The following is a 21066-nucleotide window of genomic DNA, read 5'->3' on the forward strand; positions in this document are numbered from 1 at the left end:
CAATGGAACACTATGCAGCTGTGATAAAGATCTTGTATCCTTTGAAATGACATGGAGGGACCTGGAGAGTATTATGCTAAGCAAAATAAGCCAATCAGAAAAAGAGAAGTACCACTTGATCTCATATATTTGTGGACTATAATGAACAGAAAAAGCTGATGAACAAAAAAGACCCAGAGACATAGAAAAGAGTATGGTTCAGACTGACAAACCTCAGTGGGGTTGAGTGGGGAGATGAGATAAGCCAAAGACTTATGTGTATGTTTGCTTAACAAATGGACATAGACAACAAGGAGGGTGTCTGCAGGAAAAAAGGAGAAACATTTGTAACAAAAATCACTTAATATAAAATAATTAAAAATAATCTCAGAAAAAGTTTTGATGCCTAACTGAATATGTTATCTAGACAATCCAATTAGATATACATTGACAGTGCAAGATGAAAGACATCATGTTGTCAAGGAAATCTAGCAAATGTGGGGGGGTTATGCTCAATAAATATATTAAAAACCAAATTCAATTTCTGACTTGGCTTGCCCCCATCCTGCCAGGCTGCCTCCATAAACAAATGAGTGAATGAATAAAAAAAAAAATTTGTTTCTAGGTTTCCCTTTTTCTCAGGTTTAGGTTATAGTATTGCCAAGGCTGGCTAGGATCTTGTCTGTCTTGATACACCCCACGTTATCTCCATTCCTGTTATTTCCCTGGGGGTGCTGCTCAGTAGGAGAGCATAAGTTCTGTCTGCTCTTTTCACGCAAAGACCCCTTTCTCATTTCTTCTCCAGTATCCTGGGGAAAGAATCTGTAATCATATAATTCCAAGACGCTCTGTGCCCATGACTCCCCTTTTCCTTTTCCTGTGCAAACCTAAATTCTCCTTAGTGATCCTCCTTTGAAACACAAAAGTCAAAGGCTATGCAGGCAATATTTTGCTTTTCTGGTGCTGTATACTTCTTAAGGTAATGAATGAGCTTGGGGCTAGCTATGCGAATATGAAGGTAAAGGAGAAAATGTGAATAACACTCCCCCTCATATATTGCAATATCTCTCCCCTGTGAATTCAAAGACAGTTGAGAAAGAGGTTCAGGCAGCAGTCAGACAGACATAAAATGCATTCATTAATTTAACATGTATTTGTTAAATGCCATCTATGGCTCCAGCATGGCGATAGGTCATAAAAATGCAGCAGGGTGTAAAGCAGACAAAATAGCCATCTAATATTTGCAAAGTTGCATTTTTACTTCTCAGACGGGATAATCATACACAGAACTTCCCAAAGTTATTTGCCCAGGGAACCTACTTTTTGAAGAAAATCTAACATTTCCTAGGATTCTGGTTTCCCTTTAAAAAAAAAACAAACCAGATACCCCCCCCCCCTTCACTCACCTTCCTGTTGTCTGGGTCTATTGATTATGCATATATGCATATAAGTTCTTTGATTTATCTCTTCCCGCCCTCCTGCCTTCCCATACCTGGTTCCCTCTGAGTAGACTAGTGGATAAAAAAGCTGTTATACATATACACTCGTTTCTTCATACAACCCAGTTTGGGGAATGCTGAATAACAATCATCTCAATAAGATTTTGATAGAGTGGGGTAGAAGCATTGGAGATAAAGTGCTGGCATATCTCCATGTTCTTGCTTTAAGTGAAGTACATACTTTAGATCCAGAAGTAGAGGTAGGTGACTAACCTGATACCTCATAATTTAATTGAAGCTTGCTTGTATTCTCACTCAGATGGCAGGAGGCAAAGTAGGCTAAAACTTACCTGGGACACCTGAATAAGTAGCACCTGAGGAAAACCCAGTTTAGGGGCAAAAGGGAAAACCTGGACCTCGGGCATTCTGAGGCCATCCACCTCAACAGTAAGTGTTGACATGAGTCCTGTTTATGGTTAGATTTGCAGCAGGATTGACTGCATCCTGGTGGGCCCACATGAAAATGACTGCAATAAGATTTGTTTCATTAATCTCTAGAATCAAGTAGGACATCCTTTAGAAGCTCCAGACAAAATGCAGTGTGGTGTAGTGGGAAGCACGTGGCTCAGACCAGGGTTCAGGCCTGTGGGAACAAGAACATAATTAACCTGTCTGAGCCTGCGTCATTGTATATAAGAATCTGGAAGATCTCTACATAGGGCTGTTGTGAAGATTAAATAAGGTATGCAAAAGCATTCCAGAAAGTGCTATGCAGATATTAGCTAAGACCTTGTTTCTCTTTTACAGTCAACTTAATGTTCTCTCCCATTATTTTTATACTTCATTGTGTTATAATTTTTCAAATTATAATTTTAAAATAATTTCAGACTTTAGTTGCAAAAACAGTAGGAAAACTTTCATATACTTTCCTCTCAGACTCCCCAAAATATAACATAATCACAGCACAATTTAAAAACTCAGGATATTACATTAATATAATGCATATAATGTGCATACCATAGTCAAACTTTACCAATAATCTAATGTCCAACTTCTGATCGTACACTGTACTTAGTTACATCGTCCATTTCCTTTATGTGGGCATTCCTTAGTCTTTATCTTTCATAACTTTGATAATTTTCAAGACTACAAGCCAGTTATAGTGTAGACTGTCCCTCAACTTGGGTCTGTCTGATGCTCTCATGGTTAATGTTAATGTTTTGCATTAATATCGTAGTGCTTTATGTTTACTTGTGCCATCAGGGGTGGTATGATGGAAATTATGTTCCGGTTAAGTGCATAGACTCTAATCAAAATACCTGGGTTCAAAATATGACCATACTAAACTGTGTAACCTTGGTTTGTGACTCAGCTTCCCTGTCAAATGAATACATGTTAATACCAATTCCATAGGGCTGTTAGAATTATTATTAAAGGAGTTAATATATGTAAAGTCATTACAACAGTGCTTGGCTGTGTGTTAATGAGTTGGGATTTTAGTGACTTTACTAGTAGGAATTATCCCCTTGCAAACTGATGAAGAGACCAAAGCAGCAGCAGGCATTTTAGCCATAAGCATCCTTTGCCCCTCCCCACCCAAAGGTCCAGGGCCAAAGACTTGCTGCTGGCAGGAACTCTGGTCAACCAAGAGGTGTACTGCTCCTTTCAGCTCGTAAGGCCCATGAGATGAGGATTTGCTTGATCCACACAGCAGTATTTCTTCAGCATAATAGGTCCACATACTAGGAACTAAGCATACGTTTCCTTGTCCATCAGTTGCTGAGAGAAAATGTGCAAAATTAAAAAAAAAAAATGTTGTGAAATACTTAAGCCCCCTTTTGCCCTGTAAACTATTCCCAGAACTCAGCCCTTCAAGCTTTATTAGTATGCACCCAGCACTTCAGCCATGCACACATTCACTGAATAACCATAGTGACAACCTCAGCCCCTAACCTTTGCATATGCTTCTCGTCCAAGGGGCCAAACCACTCAAGACCCTCACAATACCTTATTGGCCAATCCTCAGCAGACTCAGCAGTGAGGCAGCCCCCCAAAGGCTGGATGGGGGAAGTGGGGGCTGAATAGACTAATTCTAAAAAGGTAGAAAGAATCTAATAAAATTTGGTAAATGACAACTAGTCATTTAGAAAGTGAAAACAAACAAAAAACAAACAAACAAAAAAAACCCTTAATATAAAAAGAATGTTTTCATCTGAATAGCAAATGACATTTTACAAAGCAATTTTTATCCTTTACCTCATTTGACCACCTCTTACTCCCAAGACACCACTTTGCAGGTAAAAAAGAGGACTGAGAGGGAAATGGCTCTAAGTGGCAAAGCTGATACTTTAACTCAGGTCTCATCTCAAAATGCAGTACATTTCCCACTTAACAAAAATAGGCCAAAAAAAGAGACTCACGTGTAAAAATGTAATGCATCAAACTACAGTGGAGAAACTAGTTTCTTAGTCAAGGAAAGCAGGGTTTTTCAACAGAGACTTTTAACCACAAGAAGGAAGGTAGAGAAGTAGGGGAGAGGGAAAAAGGGAGAGAGGTGTACATACTTTAGATCAAGTTTCAAGCCATTGTAAAATCCCTGCATCTTTGCCTACTTAAGAATCAAATGATTTCAATGGGATGGAGACAACCGACCATACATCACACCACCTCCAATGCATGGGCAGCAGCAAGCACACTGACAAGCACAGTTGACTTTCAATATGTATTTGCTGATTTGGCTGGACTTTTATCTATGCAGTAACATGATATAGTTTTATTCAATACTCCCACCAATATCATAACTTCCACAAATTAGATACTGCCCTAAAATGCCAATGAAATGGCATTTTGTGACTTGTATAGGCAAAGAGGAAATTAGAAACTTTTTCCCATCACCAAACTGCTTCTATATTGTTTTTATGTCTGAGATGTTTCCAGAAAAGAAGCTAAAATATCAATCATATCATACCAGTTTATTGATTAGATCAAACAATATTTCTGTAATGAAAAAGGCAAGATGCATTCATAAAAGAGGGCATTCACACTCATTATAGAAAAGCAACAACAAAGATGTAAAAAATTGCTTAAGTGAAAAAATGTCATATTGCAGTCCCATTTTGCAAGCCAAAAAATAATTTTGTTCAACATTTGCATAAAATCTGCACATTTATAAACTGTATGTTATTAAAACCTTTCATCACTAAATTATTATGAACTTTGCAGATTTATGCTTATATTTATACTGTTGCTGGTGTAAATGTGATAGGTATGGAATTTAGTTTTTCAGTTCAGTAGGTAACACCCTCAAACAATAGATAACAGTTGTGAAATTACAAGGACATTTTGATTATTCAAAATTCTTAAAATGATGTAATATGATTCTAGAGTTACACTTTCTCATCTGTCACAAAATAAGGTGGTTAGATTATAGTGTTGGGCATACTGGATGGCTTACTTCAAGTTATTCTATCTGGTTTAACCCCACACTAGCCAATTTTTAGCTCATTAATAAAATGTCTTTTAAAAAGGAAAGTTGAGTTCCTCTCAAGGATTTAAACCATGATATTACACGTCATTGCCATAATGAATTTGAACTGCAGTGTAATGGGTAGCTGAGACATGACTTGAAATCCTCCTTACTCTTCTTTCTTCTTGGCTGCAGGAATTTTATATGCTACCAGTTGTATTTCCACTGCAATGGATATTCTGATTATGTCAAATCTTCAATGGTTCTGCATTAAACAAGCATCTTTATCCACTGTGGCTCTCTCATTTGTATTCATAGTCCCTATAGTTCTTACATAAAACAATAATAATACAGCAACAACTATAAAAACAAGAACAGCCCTGACCGATATGGCTCAGTTGATTGGGTGTCTTACTGTGCACCTAAAGGTTGCCAGTTTGATTCCTCGTTAGGGAACATACCCAGGTTTTGGGCTCGATCTCTGGTAGGAGGTGCATAGGAGGCAGCTGATCGATGTTTCTCTTTTTCCCCCTTCCTTTTCTCTCTAAAAAGAAAAATCAGCCAGACCAGTGTGGCTCAGTGGTTGAGCCTTGACCCACACACCAAGAAGTCGCCAGTTCGATTCCCGGTCAGGGCACATGTTCAGGTTGGGCACCAAATCTGGGGGGCATGAAGGAGGCAGTCAATCAGTGTTCTCTCTCATCGATGCTTCTATCTCTATCTCCCTCTCCCTTCCTCTCTCTCTAAAATCAATAAAGAAAAACATTTTAAATAAAATATATTTTTTAAAAAGTACTTCTTTGAAAACCAGTAACAACAAAACATCACAAGCTTTCCTGGGTCTGAATTTTTAGCTCTTTGGAATAAGCAAAGAAGATATACACTTTGTTTTCAGCAGGTTGCCTGAAATACAGGCTACCAGAACACAGCATACTTAAGTAAGGTGTGAATGACACCTAACAAAAATACTCAAAAACAATACTGACTGATGACAACAAATGAAATAATGAAAACGGGTCAGTAATGATAAAATGGTTCTGATAAGTGAAATTATGTCCTTCTAGAACTTAAGAAAAACTACATCTAAACATTAACACAAAATATATATAAAAGAATCAAATATGCCATATGGACTATAAAATACACTGGTATAGACTGAATTCAAAAGTTTTCTAAACAGGTACAATATAAACACTAATAATAGTATAGGCATGCCAGAAAGACAACCAAAAATGGAAGCTGGTATGAAAACACTTTCTAAAAGACCATTTCTTTCTATTTTTTTTTTTTAATTTTTGGTACATGCCCCTAGCAGGAACCAAACCCTGGACTCTCTGGTCCACAGGCCGATGCTCCAACCACTGAGCCAAACTGGCCAGGGCTAAAAGACCATTTCAATCTAGTAGTCTAATGTAGTCATTTATATCCCACCAAAATATGTTTAATTTTACCATGTAATAAAGACACTTCACATTTATTTTTATGTTTTAAGTTAACTCATTAGCAGGCTAAAATTTCCTTCTAGTCCAGTAAGTTGAGGGCTTTAACAAGGTGAATCTCATGGTTTAGAGTTAGACCATAACCCAGCTAGTTTGCTGAGAGAGACAGCATTTATGTTCAGAGTTATGGCTCTTCAGGCTGAAATACCATTTGGAATGGATCCTTCCCTCCCACATTGGTAAGTAAAAAAAAGTGCTCTATATATGATTAAATGTAGCCTCTTTCAAATAAAAACTGTTAAGTTTGAAAGAAGCTATTCTTACTTCCTCTCTACACAAAGTTATAAAAGACTGATGTTCAAAAATGCCCTTTACTTTTATGTAACTATGGTTTGGCCCACCTTACCTTAGATCCCAGTAAAATATGGGAACAATCTGTTACATCTCAACTATTTTGAGGGGCTACTAAGCGATTGGAAATGTTTTATTTTCAAATCTAGTAGCCACACATTCATTGAGTGGGGTTTATTGAGAAGAACGAAACTAAAACTAAATACATGTTTTTGATTCTCACAAAAACACCCAGGACTAACGTTATTTTAATATAAATGTTCAAGGTATTTTTTTGGCAAGGATATTCTATCAAGACAAAATTAACATGTGGGTGAACAGAAAGGATTAACTATTCTATCTGATGCATTGATATCATTTAGTCTTCTTGTATTTTCAAGTATTCCTTTCATATGTTGAAAAAATAATTTAAGGTTATCATTCAGCAGAAACAAGAAATGTGATCCAAACAGCTTATTTCTTCTACCAGGCAAAGAAAGAAATATTAGTAAAATCTATTCATTCCCATTGCATGACTCCTATTTTATACTATTCTTTTTATATCTATTCACAAAATCCATGGGTTAACAGAGCACCCATTTGGTAGTTATATTATTCTATCTAAAGCCAGAAATTCTAAATATTCTTACTTTCAACTTTCATATAATTTGTAACTTAAAGCTTTGGCCATAACAGCTACTTACAATAACTGTAAATGCTTACAATAGTCATTTGGTATTTTAATGGATATTTATTCTGAACCCTAGACATGAGAGTGGTTTAGTTTGTTGCATATCGAATATCCTGAGATGATAACTTTTTGTACTTGTTTCTTCATGCTTTCTTTTTTTTAGCTGTAACCACTGTCAATATGCTTGAAGGACAATAACATAGGCAGTTCAAGATTCGGATTCTGAAAAATTTAAAATATACAAAGTTAAAAGGTTTATTTTAATAATAATGTAAAACCATCTGTATAGCATTTTCAAAAATAAATCAAGTAGTAAATTTTGTTATGAGAGTAAAGCCGTTTCATTCACATGCAGGGAAAAAGAGTGACGCAATAACCAGTTTTTAATAATTTCATCATTTGTCAGCTGAATAAGATTCAGACTTGCTTTTTGCTTTTGGATTGCTCCAGGGTTCTCCTAACAGTTGTTACCACAAGGAATATCCACTATAGCAGAGGCTTACATCACACCAAGATCCCTTCCTCTAGACTTTAAGCTCCTCGAAAACAGGGACATTTTATTTATCTTTTTATCTCTAGCACCTAGCACAGTGTCTGGCACATAGCAGATGCTCAGGACATGCTGAATGAATTAATCAATTACTATTTTTGGAATGTGTACATTTTGACAATGTCTAAAGACATATTCAGTTTTGAAAGACTGCTGTGAAAGTATTTTTCCTTTATTGAAAGAAACAAGTTAGCACCCTGTAATATTAAAGTTAATTTTCTTTTTGGTAGATCATCTAAGGGTTAACTAGGTCATTTTTCTTATTCACTGTCTTTTTAGGAAAGAAGACAGAGATTTCCCCCAAAATATTGTAGATTCTTTTCTGTCCTCTAAATATTATCAAATGCTATGATCGGGATGGGGCATGCTATGCCAACAAATCACTGAGTGTAAATCAGGTGTGTAGAAAAGTAGAAGACTTATGTCAAAAGAGGGAACCTAACTTTGATTTTCTGCTCTAAAATCCAATCTTTTTAAACCTGAGTAGTGGAAGGCTTTAAAGGGGTGTGCTATTTTGTTCCCATTTTGGTGCACCTTCCTTGCCATGGTTGGACTAGAAGTCCTCTAGAGTACCTTCCATTCCTTTTTATGTTCTGTATTCTCATATTAGTCTTTCAGATAGCAGGGTTATGATGACTAAAGAAAATAAGATTGCAATTCACACTGAGAATTTGTAAAATGTGTCGCCTTATGAATCAAGGGACAAATTCAGAGGGGCTAAACTAATTGCCAAATATTTTTCTTGGAGGAGAAATAATGCCACATGAATACAAATTCCTGGAGAAATAAATACATTAAAATAAGACAATTGTTTTTAAAAAAAACACAACTTCCTCAGTTCTATTATAGGCATTGTAGGAGTTAAAGCCCTGGAGAGGCCAAAAGCAATAGCAGTGTCTGCTACCCAGCCTAGTCACCCAAACCACAGACCAAGCTGAAGAAAGCAATCCAGGGGGATACAAAATTAACTGGAAACAGTATAGTGAAAATGTACCACACAGCTTAGGACAAGGCTATCTGGGACAAAAGGGTCAAAGACTTTGAAGGTTACTGGGAAGCAGATTTATCACTGAGGGAAAATATAAGCAAGTGAGTTGCTCAAAATGGAGTTGTTGGGGGGAAATGCTAACAGAGGCAAAATTAGTCGGCCTCCAAAATAACAATGCAGATGCACACTGTGACAAACTGTAGGAGACAGAAGAACCAATGGAATCAATCCATCAGCTCAATATTTCTTTTTTTCTGGAGTGTGGGGAAGTTGATAACTAATAAAAGAATGGGCTATGAGGTGGACTCACAATTATTAACTTCAAAATGAACTGACTTGCAATTTCTTTCATGATCAGTAATTTTTATGTGTGCATGAAAGATAGCCCTGCCCTAAGCTGTACAAAGTTGTTTCCAAGCTGACAAGCTTGGAAACCTCACTCATCATGAATTACTCTAAATTTCCATTATTGGATAAAAGACCTACAAAAGTCTAGAGTAGCAGAGGCCCTTGCAGTAAGAAACAGAATACACATGGAGGAGTCACTCCAAGTTCAAGGATTCCTCCCATAACATATCAATTCCTCCCCAATACTTTTTGGGCAAATGAAAGAATGCTATTAAATGAATTTACTCGTTTTTATAAAAATTGATTATGAAATAGCTTATATAATTAGGCCAGCACCCCCCTGAATGGCTAGGAAAGATTTTACCTGTGAAAGCTGAAACATTTAGCTTGAATATAATTAGACATTAAAAGTGATTAGAGTAGACTGGCTCATTAATATACTTTTGGGGATCAGACATTTACAAGGACATTTAAACCTGCAAACACACAGACACGGCATATGGAGATAGAAACACACTGACTTATTTTCACATAATTCCAAAAAGAACATGCAAAGCTAAACTGACTTGATATTATACAGATGCAATTTTGGAATATTTATTTTCAATTTTCCAAATTATATTTTAAAAGAAAAATTATATTTCTTGATTATTATTGAGCATTTTCATATGATGAGACTGCCGTGATTACTTGCCCCTTACAAATTAAATATACTGTATTACCATTCAGCTCTGGAAAATGCCTAAAATTTTATTGGAGGCAGTTAGCAAATTTAAAATACATATTTCCACATATTCCAAGTAATGCATCTTTATATTTTTGCAAAGAACAGTATAAAGTTCACCACATCAACAGCAGAAAAATATTAGAGAGTGATATTTTCATTTTTTCTTTATAATGCTATTAATCTTTCTTTAAAGCCAGCCCACTTAACACTAGGTACCTGTTACAATATATTAGATTCGTCTGAGAATGTTCGTAAAAGAAGAGGTCTGACTGAAGGTCTGGCAGATAATGAATCAGATGCCTTTTTACAGCTCAGATTTCTCTGTAATAGTGAGGTAAAGATACTTAAAGGATTTGAAGATTGGTTAACCTACCTGGTGATAAAAATGTAGAAGAAAAAAATCACTTTCTATAGACTGCTCTTCTGGCCAAAAGTACAAGTGACTACAGCATAGCAAATGAATAACATTTAAATGAATACACTTAAAATCTAAGGAAGTCTCCAACTTGAATTGAATTGTTTTCATAAAAGTATACAAACATTAATAGGATGTGCCAAACTTGGGTTTTTGAAATGACACCAGTAGATTATCTGGTAGATGAGTCATTATGCTTTGATTAGTAAACCATATCATCCTTTTGGTGAACACCTCTGAGAGTTGTGGCGTGCTCTCAGTGTATCGAACAAAGAAACTGTGCAAAACATTCTTGTCTTGGTGAACAGATTGGCTCTAACGCGCCGTGGCTTCTACTGCATACTAGAAATCAATGGGAACAGAGACTAAGTTTTTGAGAGTAATTCCTCTACAGTGTGACAATTTAAGAAGATGAACAAATGATTAAGGGAAAATGACAAAATACTCTTAAGTATCAGTACAAGATATAAAAATGAGTCACGAGAAGTAATTTTTCACAGAAAACCAGAAGATGGTGTTAAACAAATGAGAATGCAAGCAAGTTGGTACATTAAGAAAGGAAATCACCTTGTTCACTCCAAGAGAAATTGTGATTGCTGGGAGTTTGAGAAAGCATGAAGACAGTAGATGTTCCTGAGGAAGGGAGGCGTTTCATTACCTTGTTCACAATTGCACAAAAGGTGGAAAATTGCAGTAAAAATAAGAGAAATGCAGAAACAAAACAAAAAAAGTAAATATTCTCTGAAATGTAAGACATTTAAAAAGAAACCTTGAGAATTTGAAGTTGAAATGACATGTTAGTATTGAAGATGTTACTTTTTCAAGTAAGAGTTAGAGTTAGGAAGAGTCTATTATATGTGCAAACTACTATTTCTCTATATATCAATTTAAAATTTTGCTAATGAGAAAATTGACTATTTTGAATAAAATAATTTTAAAATGTTTCTCATTGAAATAAGGCTTATCTCTAATCATTAGTTCACTAAGTTACATTGTTCAAAATCCACTGGTCAGACAGCTATGTCCAGGTCCATCAGCAGTCTACCTTGAAATGACGGTCTCCTATGCAACTGCACAAATACAATATGAAGGGACTAACTGCCCTTAAGCAGCTGCAGGTTAAAAACCTAATCAACACTAACAAAGTGGGAACACATTTGGTGAAACCATACTTTAGTCCCATTTACCACTGGGCCAGTGGTTAACTACATTTACTCTAACATACTTTGATGATGGGTTTCCTCCTTTTTCCTACAGAGAACTCTTTAAAAGTGTAGGCTAAAGAGCTATAATTTTCCCCTTTAAAACACCTAGAAAAAGTAAGCATTGATATAGTTTAATCAGAAAACCTAAAAGATTATGTTTTTCCTTCTTTTTCTGTGCCTGAAGTTATAAGAAATTAGAGACTTGGTTTTGGCATTGCCCAAGCAAAACAGAAGATGAGTAGTCAACTATGGGTACAAGTTTAACAAAGGTGCTCATTATCCATATCATCTACTTAGTTACTAATGGAAACACTTAAAAAAAGAAACCAGTTAAACTAACATATGTATCCACCAGAGTCTAATAAACAAACTTTTAAAGGTAAATACTTTGATTTATTCATGTTTTTTTTTTTTCACTTTACTACTTTTTTCCTATTAATATTGTACCTTAAATAAAGTTGGTAAAATGTTGGTAACATGCAAATTACAAATGGATAAAGCTAAAGAAATATTTAGTTTTTAAAAAAATTATTTTTCTTAATTTGTTTTTGTTACAGATGTATCTCCTTTTCCCCACATTGATACCCACCTTCCCATCCTCCCCGCCCCATCCCCAACTTTGTTGTCTATGTCCATTGGTTATGCATACATGCATGAAAGTTCTCTGGTTTATCTCTCCTCCCCCAACACCCTCTCTACTGATGTTTGTCACTCTGTACCCAACCTCTATGTCTCTGGGTCAATTTTGGTCATCACTTTAAGTTCATTACATTCCAAAAATAAATGAGATCATGTGATATTTGTCTTTCTCGGATTGGCTTCTTTCCCTTAGCATAATACTCTCCAGATCCCTCCATATCGTCTCAAATGATAAGAGATCCTTCTTTCTTACAGCCGCACAGTATTCCATTGTGTACATGTACCACAGCTTTTTTTTATCCACTCATCTACTGATGGACACTTTGGTTGTTTCCAGATCTTAGCTATTGTAAATAGTGCTGCTGTGAACATATGGGTACATATAATCTTTCTGATTGGTGTTTCAGGCTACTTAGGATATATTCCAAGAGTGGCATCACTGAGTCAAATGGCAGTTCAATTTTAAACTTTTTGAGCTAACACCATAGTTTTCTTCTTTTTTTTTTTTATTTATTTTTTGTCTTTTTAGTCTTCACCCGAGGACATTTTTTTTTTTAGTATTTTGTTCAGATAGATTGGGAAAGAGAGAGAGAGAAAAACATTGACGTGAAAGGGACACATCAAGTGGTTGCCACCCACACGACCCAACCAGGGCCGGGGACAAAATGCAACCGAGGTACATGCCCTTAGAGGGTACTAAACCTGGGTCTCTCCGGACCGCAGGCAGACGCTCTAACCCCTAAGCCAAACTGGCCAGGGCCATAGTGTTTTCCATAGTGGCTTCACCAGTCTGCATTCCCACCAGCAGTGTACTAGAGTTCCCTTTTGTCCACACCCTCGCTAACACTTGCTGTTTGATAATTTGTTGATGGCGGCCATTCTGACAGGTATGAAGAGATACCTCATAGTCGTTTTAATTTGCATCTCTCTGATAATTAGTAACGTTGAGTATTTTTTCATATGTCTCTTGGCCATTTGTATGTCCTGTTTGGAGGTGTCAATTTAGGTCCTCTGCCCATTTTTAAATTGGTTCTTTGTCTTGCTTTATTGAGTTGTAGAAACACTCTATATATTTTGGAAAGTAATCCCTTAATCTGAAGCAACATTGGCAATTATGGTCTCCCATAGAATGGTTTCCCTATCCATTTTGATGATTGTTTCCATTGCTGTGTAGAAGCTTTTTAGTTTGATATAGTCCCATGTGTTCATTTTTTCCTTTGTTTCTCTTGCCTTAGGTGTTATATCAGTGAAAATTTTGCTGTATATGATGTCTAAAGTTTTGTTGCCTACATTTTCTTCCAGGATATTTTTAATTTATTTTTATTAATTTTTTTAAAGATGTTTCTCCTCCCCCCCCGCCCTGTCCCCAGCGTTGCTATTCATGTCCGCTGTTCATGCATACATGCATATAGGTTCTGTGGTTTATCCCCCCCCCCTCTACTGGGGATTGTCAGTCTGTACCCTACTTCCGTGTTTCTGGGTCTACGCTATTCCTCAGACTGTTATATTCCATATATAAGTGAGATCATGTGGTATTTGTCTTTTTCTGCTTGGCTTGTTTCACTTAAGATAATACTTTCCAGCCTTGGCCAGTTTGGCTCAGCGGTTAGAGCGTTGGCCTGCGGTCTGGAGAGACCCTAGTTCGGTTCCCGCTAAGGGCACGTACTTTGGTTGCAGTTTGTCCCCGGCCCTGGTTGGTCGTGCGGGTGGCAGCCACTCGATGTGTCCCTTCACGTCGATGTTTCTCTCTCTCTCTCCCTTCCTCTCTCTCCCTCCCACTCTATCTGTACAAAAAGTGGAAAAATATCCTCGGGTGAGGATAACAAAAAAAAACAAAAAAAACAAAAAGATAATACTTTCCAGGTCCTTCCATGTCGTCGCAAAGGATAAGAGATCTTTCTTTCTTACAGCTGCATAGTACTCCATTGTGTGTATGTACCACAGCTTTTTTATTCATTCATCTACTGATGGACACTTGGGCTGTTTCCAGATCTTAGCTATTGTAAATAGTGCTGCTATGAACATGGGGGTACATATAGTTTTTCTGATTGGTGTTTCAGGCTTCTTAGGATATATTCCTAGAAGCGGGATCACTGGATCAAATGGAAGTTCAATTTTTAATTTTTTGAGGTAACATCGTATTGTTTTCCATAGTGGCTGCACCAGTCTGCATTCCCACCAGCAGTATACAAGAGTCCTCTTTTCTCCACACCCTCGCCAACACTTGTTGTTTGATGATTTGCTGATGGCGGCCATTCTGACAGGTATGAGGTGATACCTCGTTGTTTTAATTTGTATCTCTCTAATGATTAGTGATGTTGAGCATTTCTTCATATGTCTCTTAGTGATTTGTATGTCCTGTTTGGAGAGGTGTCGATTTAGTTCTTCTGCCCATTTTTTAGTTGGGTTCTTTGTCTTCCTTTTGTTGAGTTGTATGAGCACTCTATATATATTGGAAATGAACCTCTTAACTAATATATCATTGGCAATTATGCTCTCCCATATAGTGGGTGGCCTTTCCATCTTGATTTTGCTGTGTATCTTTTACTGTGGAGAAGCTTTTGTTTGATGTAGTCCCATGTGTTTTTTTCCTTTGTTTCAGTTGCCTTAGGTGATGTATCAGTGAAAATTCTGCTGTGTATGATGTCTGAAATTTTGCTGCCTACATTTTCTTCCAGGATTTTGATGGATTCACGAGTTACATTTAAGTATTTTATACATTTTGAGTTTATTCTTGTATATGGTGTAAGTTGGTGTTCTAGCTTCAATTTTATGCAAGTAGCTGTCCAATTTTCCCAATACCAATTATTGAAGAGACTGTCTTGACTGTACTATATGCTCTTGCCCACTTTCTCAAATATTAATTGACCATATTGTCTTGGGTCAATTTCTGGGTTCTCTGTTCTGTTCCATTGATCTATCTACCTGTTCTTGTGCCAGTACCAGGCTGTTTTCATTAGAGTGACTTTGTAGTATAACCTGATATCTGGTAATGTGATGCCTCCTACTTTGTTTTTCTTTTTCATGATTGCTGTGGATATTTCGGGTCTTTTTTGGTTCCATACAAATTTTGGGAGTGTTTGTTCTAGTTCTGGAAGATATGCCATTGGTATATTGATGGGGATTGGATTGAATCTATAGATTGCTTTGGGTAGTATGGACATTTTAATGATGTTAATTCTTCCAGTCCATGAACAAGGTATGTGCTTTCACTTTTTTATATCTTCCTCTATTTTTTTTCAATGACCTGTAGCTTTCTGTGAAGAGGTTCTCTATTTCGTTGGTTAAGCTTATTCCTAGGTATCTTAATTTTTTTGCTGCGATGGTAAATGGGATTGTTTTTTAGTTTCTCTTTCAGTGAGTTCATCATTGGTGTATAAGAATGCCATTGTTTTCTTGACGTTAATTTTGTATCCTGCTACTTTGCCAAATTCATTTATTAAGTCTAGTAGATGTTTGAAGGAGTCTTTAGGATTTTCTAAATACAATATCGTCATCTGCAAATAATGACAGTTTCACTTCCTCCTTTCCAATTTGGATCCCTTTTATTTTTTCTTCCTGTCTAACTGCTGTGTCTAAGACTTCGAGTACTATGTTGAATAAGAGTGGTGAAAACGGGCAACCCTGTCTTGTTCCTGGTCTTAAGGGGCATGCTTTTAGTTTTTGCCCATTGAGTATGATGTTGGCTGTAGGTTTTCCATATATGACCTTTATGATGTTGAGATATGATCCCTGTATTCTCATATTGCTGAGTATTTTTATCAGAAACGGGTGTTGGATTTTGTGAAATGCTTTTTCAGCATCTACTGATATGATCATACAGTTTTTATCTTTCAGTTTGTTTATTGGTGTATCACATTTATTGATTTGCAAATATTGTACCATCCATGCATCCCTGGGATGAATCCCACTTGGTCATGGTGAATAATCTTTTTGATGTATTGCTGGATTCGATTTGCTAACATTTTGTGAAGGATTTTGGCGTCTATATTCATCAGGGATATTGGTCTGTAGTTTTCTTTCTTTGTATTGTCTTTATCTGGTTTTGGAATTAGCATTACGGTGGCCTCATAACATGAGTTTGGAAGTGTTCTGCCTTCTTGTATTTTTTGGAATAGTTTGATGAGAATGGCTATTAGATCTTCTTTGAATGTTTGGTAAAACTCCCCCATGAAGCCATCTGGGCCTGGGCTTTTGTTTCCTGGGATGTTCTTAATTACATCTTCAATTTCCTTTGTTGTTACTGGTCTGTCCAAGTTTTCTGTCTCTTTCTGGTTCAATTTTGGGAGGCTGTGTGTTTCTAGAAATTTGTCCATTTCTCCAAGGTTGTCCAATTTGTTGGTGTGTAATTGTTCATAGTATGTTTTGATGATGCTTAGTATTTCTGTGGTGTGAGTTGTTCCTTCTCTTTCATTTTTGATTTTGTTTATTTGGTTTCTCTTTTTGTTTCTTGGTGAGTCTGGTTAAAGGTCCATCAATCTTGTTTATCTTTTCAAAGAACCAGCTTTTTGTTTCATTGATCTTTTGAATTAGTTTTTTGTTTTCTTTTTTCTTTTTGGTCTGTATGTTTATTTCTGCTCTGACGTTTATTATTTCCTTCCTACTACTAGCTCTGGGTTTTTCTATTTGTTTACTTTCTAGTTCTTTAAGTTGTTGGGTTGGAAAGTCAATTAGGAATTTTTCTTGTTTCTTGAGGTAGGCCTGTAGTGCTATGAATTTCCCTCTCAGGACTGCTTTCGCTCTGTTCCATAGATTTTGTGTTGTTGTGTGTTCGTTTTCATTGGTTTCCAGGAAGTTTTAAATTTCTTCCTTGATCTCATTAGTCACCCATATTTGGTTTAATAATATGCTGTTGAGCCTCCCAGTGTTTGAGGGTTTTTTTTGTTTTTATTGTAATTGAATTCTGGTTTCATGTCACTGTGATCTGAGAAGATGCTTGATATGATGTCAATCTTCTTGAATTTGTAGAGACTTGCTTTGTGTACTAACATGTGGTCTATCTTTGAGAATGTCCCATGTGCACTTGAGAAGAATGTATATTCTGCAGCTTTGGGGTGAAATGTTCTGTAAATATCAATAAAGTACAAGATCTATGTCATTGCTCATTTTTTTGTCTAGAAGATTGACCCAGTGGTATCAGTGGCATGTTAAAGTCACCCACTATGATCATCTTGCTATTGATCTCTCTCTTGAAGTCCTCCAGAAGCTTTTAAATATATTTTTGTGGTCTCGTATTTGGTGCGTATGTTTACCAGGGTTATATCTTCTTGTTAGATTGATCTTTTTAATATTATGTAGTGAGTTTCTCTGTCTCTTACTATGGCCCTTGTTTTGAAGTCTATCTTGACAGATATTAAGTATTGGTACACTAGCTTTTTTTTTTTCATTTCCATTTGCTTGGAAAATTTTTTTCCATCCCTTCACTTTCATCCTTTGTGAGTCTTTTGTTGTGAGGTGGGTCTCTTGTAGACAGCATAGATATGGGTTGTGTTTTCTTATCCATTCCACTATCCTATATCTTTTGATTGGAGCATTTAAGCCATTTACATTTAAGGTAATTATTGATAGTTATCAGTTACCATTTTAATTTTATGCCCTCCTCCTCCTCCCCCTCCCCCCTTCCTCTTCTTCCAACAGTCTTCTCATCATTTCTTGCAGTGAAGGTTTGGTAGTGGTAAATACCTTCAGCTTTTTTTTTTTTTTAATCATCCGTAAAGCTCTTCATTTCTGCTTCAATTTTGAATGATAGCCTTGATGGATAGAGTAGTCATGGATTCAGACCCTTGCCTTGCATTACTTTGTACACTTCATGCCACTCCCTTCTGGCCTGCATGGTTTCTATTGAGAAATCAGCTGACAGTCTAATGGAAGCTGCCTTGTAGGTAAGTTTCTGTCTCTCTCTTGCTTCAAGATCCTTTCTTTGTCTTTAAAATTTGCCATTTTTATTATGTGTCTAGCGGTGGGTCTTCTGGGGTTCATCTTACTTGGGACTCTATGTGTTTCCTGGATTTGTGACTTTTTCCTTCACCCGTTTAGGGAAGTTTTCTGTCATTATTTCTTCAAACAGGTTCTCTATTCTTCTCCGATTCTTCTCCTTCAGGTACCTCTATAATGCAAATGTTGTTATGTTTTGTATTGCCCCACACCTCCCTTAAACTCTCCTCCTGCTTTTTAAACTTGTTTCCCATTTGTTGCTCTATTTGGGTGTTTTCTTTACCTTGTCTTCTAAGTCGCTGATTCAGTCTTCAGCTTCTTCTAATCTACTATTGAACCCTTCTGTGGTATTTTTTATAACAGCTATGTCATTCTTTATTTCCTCTTGATTTTTATGCATAGTTTTTACCTCTTTATGCATAGCTTCTACCTCTTTTTTTAAGCTGAAGTAGTTCCCAGTGAGCTCTTTATAATTCTTATTAAGTTACTTGTAGTTCTCACCAAATTGTTTGAGCACCCTTAAAATCATTGCTTTGAATTTTTTATCTAACAAGTTGGTTTCTTCCATTTCCTGTAGTTCCTTTTCTGGTGATTCCTTTTTCTTTCCTTTGGGTGTTGTTTCTTTGTCTCCCCATTTTAGCTGTCTGGTAGCTCTAGACCCGGTGAGGGATGTCTGGATGTGTAGGCAGCTCATTGTATATCAAATAAGGCTACTGTGCCTCCCAGACTGTTCTGTTGTGTGTCGACTCTTGCCTGCTGTGGATCCTTTAGGACTGAGTACTGGAAGCTGGTATTGGTGTGTCCTGTTAGGTGCTGCTGCTGGATTGCATGGGCCCCTCTGAAGCTGTGTTTTCCACTGGTCGCTGGTGCTACCTTTAGCTGTATTGCTCAGGACCTGCTGAAGTCGCACTCCCTGCCCGCACCTTTGGCCACTGGTTCACACAGGTCCCTCTGGATCCCTGGCTCCGCACTGCTCTTGTAGGGTGCTGTGTTGCACAGGCCCCTATGGAGCCCCAGGTCCTGCTGCTGGGAAGTGCTGCTGCCCGGTGGAGCTCAGCTCCTGCTCAGCCTTTTCAGTACTTTATGGGGTTGGGTCTCAGCTGCTGGTCTGTGCTTCTGTTGCCTGGGGATGGATGTCTGCTACCCAGCCTCTATTCCTGGGGGTATATCTTGACTCTGATCATGCTGCTACTGTGGGGGATGATGCTGGGGTCCTGGTCGTTTGAGCTTTCCGCAACCAGCACCTTAACAGCTCCTCTACTGTGCATTGGTCTGTGTTGACACAGAGTTTCCACTGGTCTGATGATGCCAGGTGTACTGGCGGGGTTAGGGTACTGGGGCCTAGCTGTTACCACTGCTTCCTCCCAGGGAAGACCCGGGATCTTCCAAAATGGTAGGACCTCCCTGCAGCACAGAGAGAAGCGCCCTGAAGAGCAGCTTACCATGGTAGCTGGCTGCTCCCATACACAGCACAGGAACCTTCTGTTCCATGTCTCTGCACTGTACGAGTTTGGTTGTCCACCTTCACATCCACTCTCTCTCTGTCACACACTAGCTGACTCTCTCATACACTCACCCTCCCTCTCGTCTTGCCTGCCATCATCTTTTCTATTGAGAAATATTTAGTTTATTAAAAAATGCTTTGAAAATTTGCTTTGTCTTCTATTTTGTGGGTGAAAACCTTACAAGATTAGCATGATACCAAGTCGCTCACCTCCATGTTTAATATACAAGCCTATCTTTTAAATACTATAATGAGAAGCATATTTTGGTGCACTCAAAACCTTGTATCCAACCACTAAAGATAAAACTATTTCTATATAGCATACATTTTAGAAGATTATAGATTAGGTTACTTTATAAAGAAAAAAAAATGAGGTATGAAAGTACAGAAGGCAGTAGAGGGCATGGAGAGTATCTAATGAAATCCAAAACTGACATAGTTTGAAATTGGTAGGGGAGAGAGGTGAGAAGTATGTGAGATAATGTGCTAAAACAGTAAGAAATTTCCCCATTCCTTTGTAGTCATCTATAGCTTTAACACCAGCTCAGTTTGCCATATGTCAATGAGGCCAATGCACAAAGGTCCACTGCAACAGCCATGGCATTCGGATTCAACTTTACTTTTGTCTAATAGTTTGGTCTTAATTTTCCTCAGAATCAATGGTTGTACGTAACTATTAGCATTTCAGTAGTAATCGTGATCGTCACTATTGTTATTATAAGGATAAACTACATTTTCCAAACATTTCAAAGTGCTTTCTCTGGGCATTTTGCTCAGATAGCTGACATATGTCCTTTGTTCCACTTTGAAAGAGCTCCCTGCATAATGGAATATTTTTTCTTGTTTTGACAGACATCCCATGCTAGGCATCACCATGTTAATGGGTCCCTTCCCAATGGATTATAGTGTTCCCATGTCTAATAGTCAAAGTCAAACCTCCCTTTTGATTATGGTGGTTTACATGGGAAAACTTATATAAAACTATGTGGAAAACTCCTCTATTGGAAATGGGAAGTGGTATTTACTACATGGCCAGAAAGTGTAGATGTATTTCACTGAGAGAGTCTAACAATTGTGTTCAGAGGGGAAAACAATTTTTTGAAATACCAAAAATCCTAAACTTTAAATTTCCTTTGAAGTGTTATTCTGTGGCTCCACTGTTCAGTGTTCAATGGTAGTTCCATCATACACTGTCAGTAGTACGGCAGTGTGGCTTTGTCAATTTATAAGCTACAGAAAAGCCCTATGATACTTAATGATGGAATTTTAGTTTAAAAATAAGCAAATTGCTGAAAATAAAGATGAGGAATATATAGCTTAACTATACCCTTAAATTAAATGACTGAGGGAACATATTTCTGAAGATAGTAGAATTTCTTTTTATCCTTATCTTTTTAAAAATAATTTATTTT

The 21066-nt window shown here is 37.1% G+C and overlaps 1 protein-coding gene across 5 annotated transcripts in view; it reads right to left on the bottom strand.

The window, feature by feature from the left end:
• Window positions 1–253: 253 nt before the first annotated feature.
• The window catches only part of ATP11C (ATPase phospholipid transporting 11C), a 280762-nt gene continuing 259949 nt past the window's right edge, over window positions 254–21066 (bottom strand). For 2 of the 5 annotated variants that reach the window (XM_036270574.1, XM_036270572.1), the window contains one exon: window positions 10174–10278. In XM_036270574.1, coding sequence (XP_036126467.1) covers window positions 10177–10278 — 102 coding nt within the window. In that variant the 3' untranslated portion in view covers window positions 10174–10176. Of the gene's footprint in view, window positions 302–7415; window positions 7567–10173; window positions 10279–21066 lie in introns of those variants that run through there. The other 3 variants (XM_036270577.1, XM_036270575.1, XM_036270573.1) reach the window with 3 other exon arrangements.

Source organism: Molossus molossus, unplaced genomic scaffold, assembly GCF_014108415.1.
Source record: "Molossus molossus isolate mMolMol1 unplaced genomic scaffold, mMolMol1.p scaffold_m16_p_2, whole genome shotgun sequence".
Taxonomy (NCBI): Eukaryota; Metazoa; Chordata; class Mammalia; order Chiroptera; family Molossidae; genus Molossus; species Molossus molossus.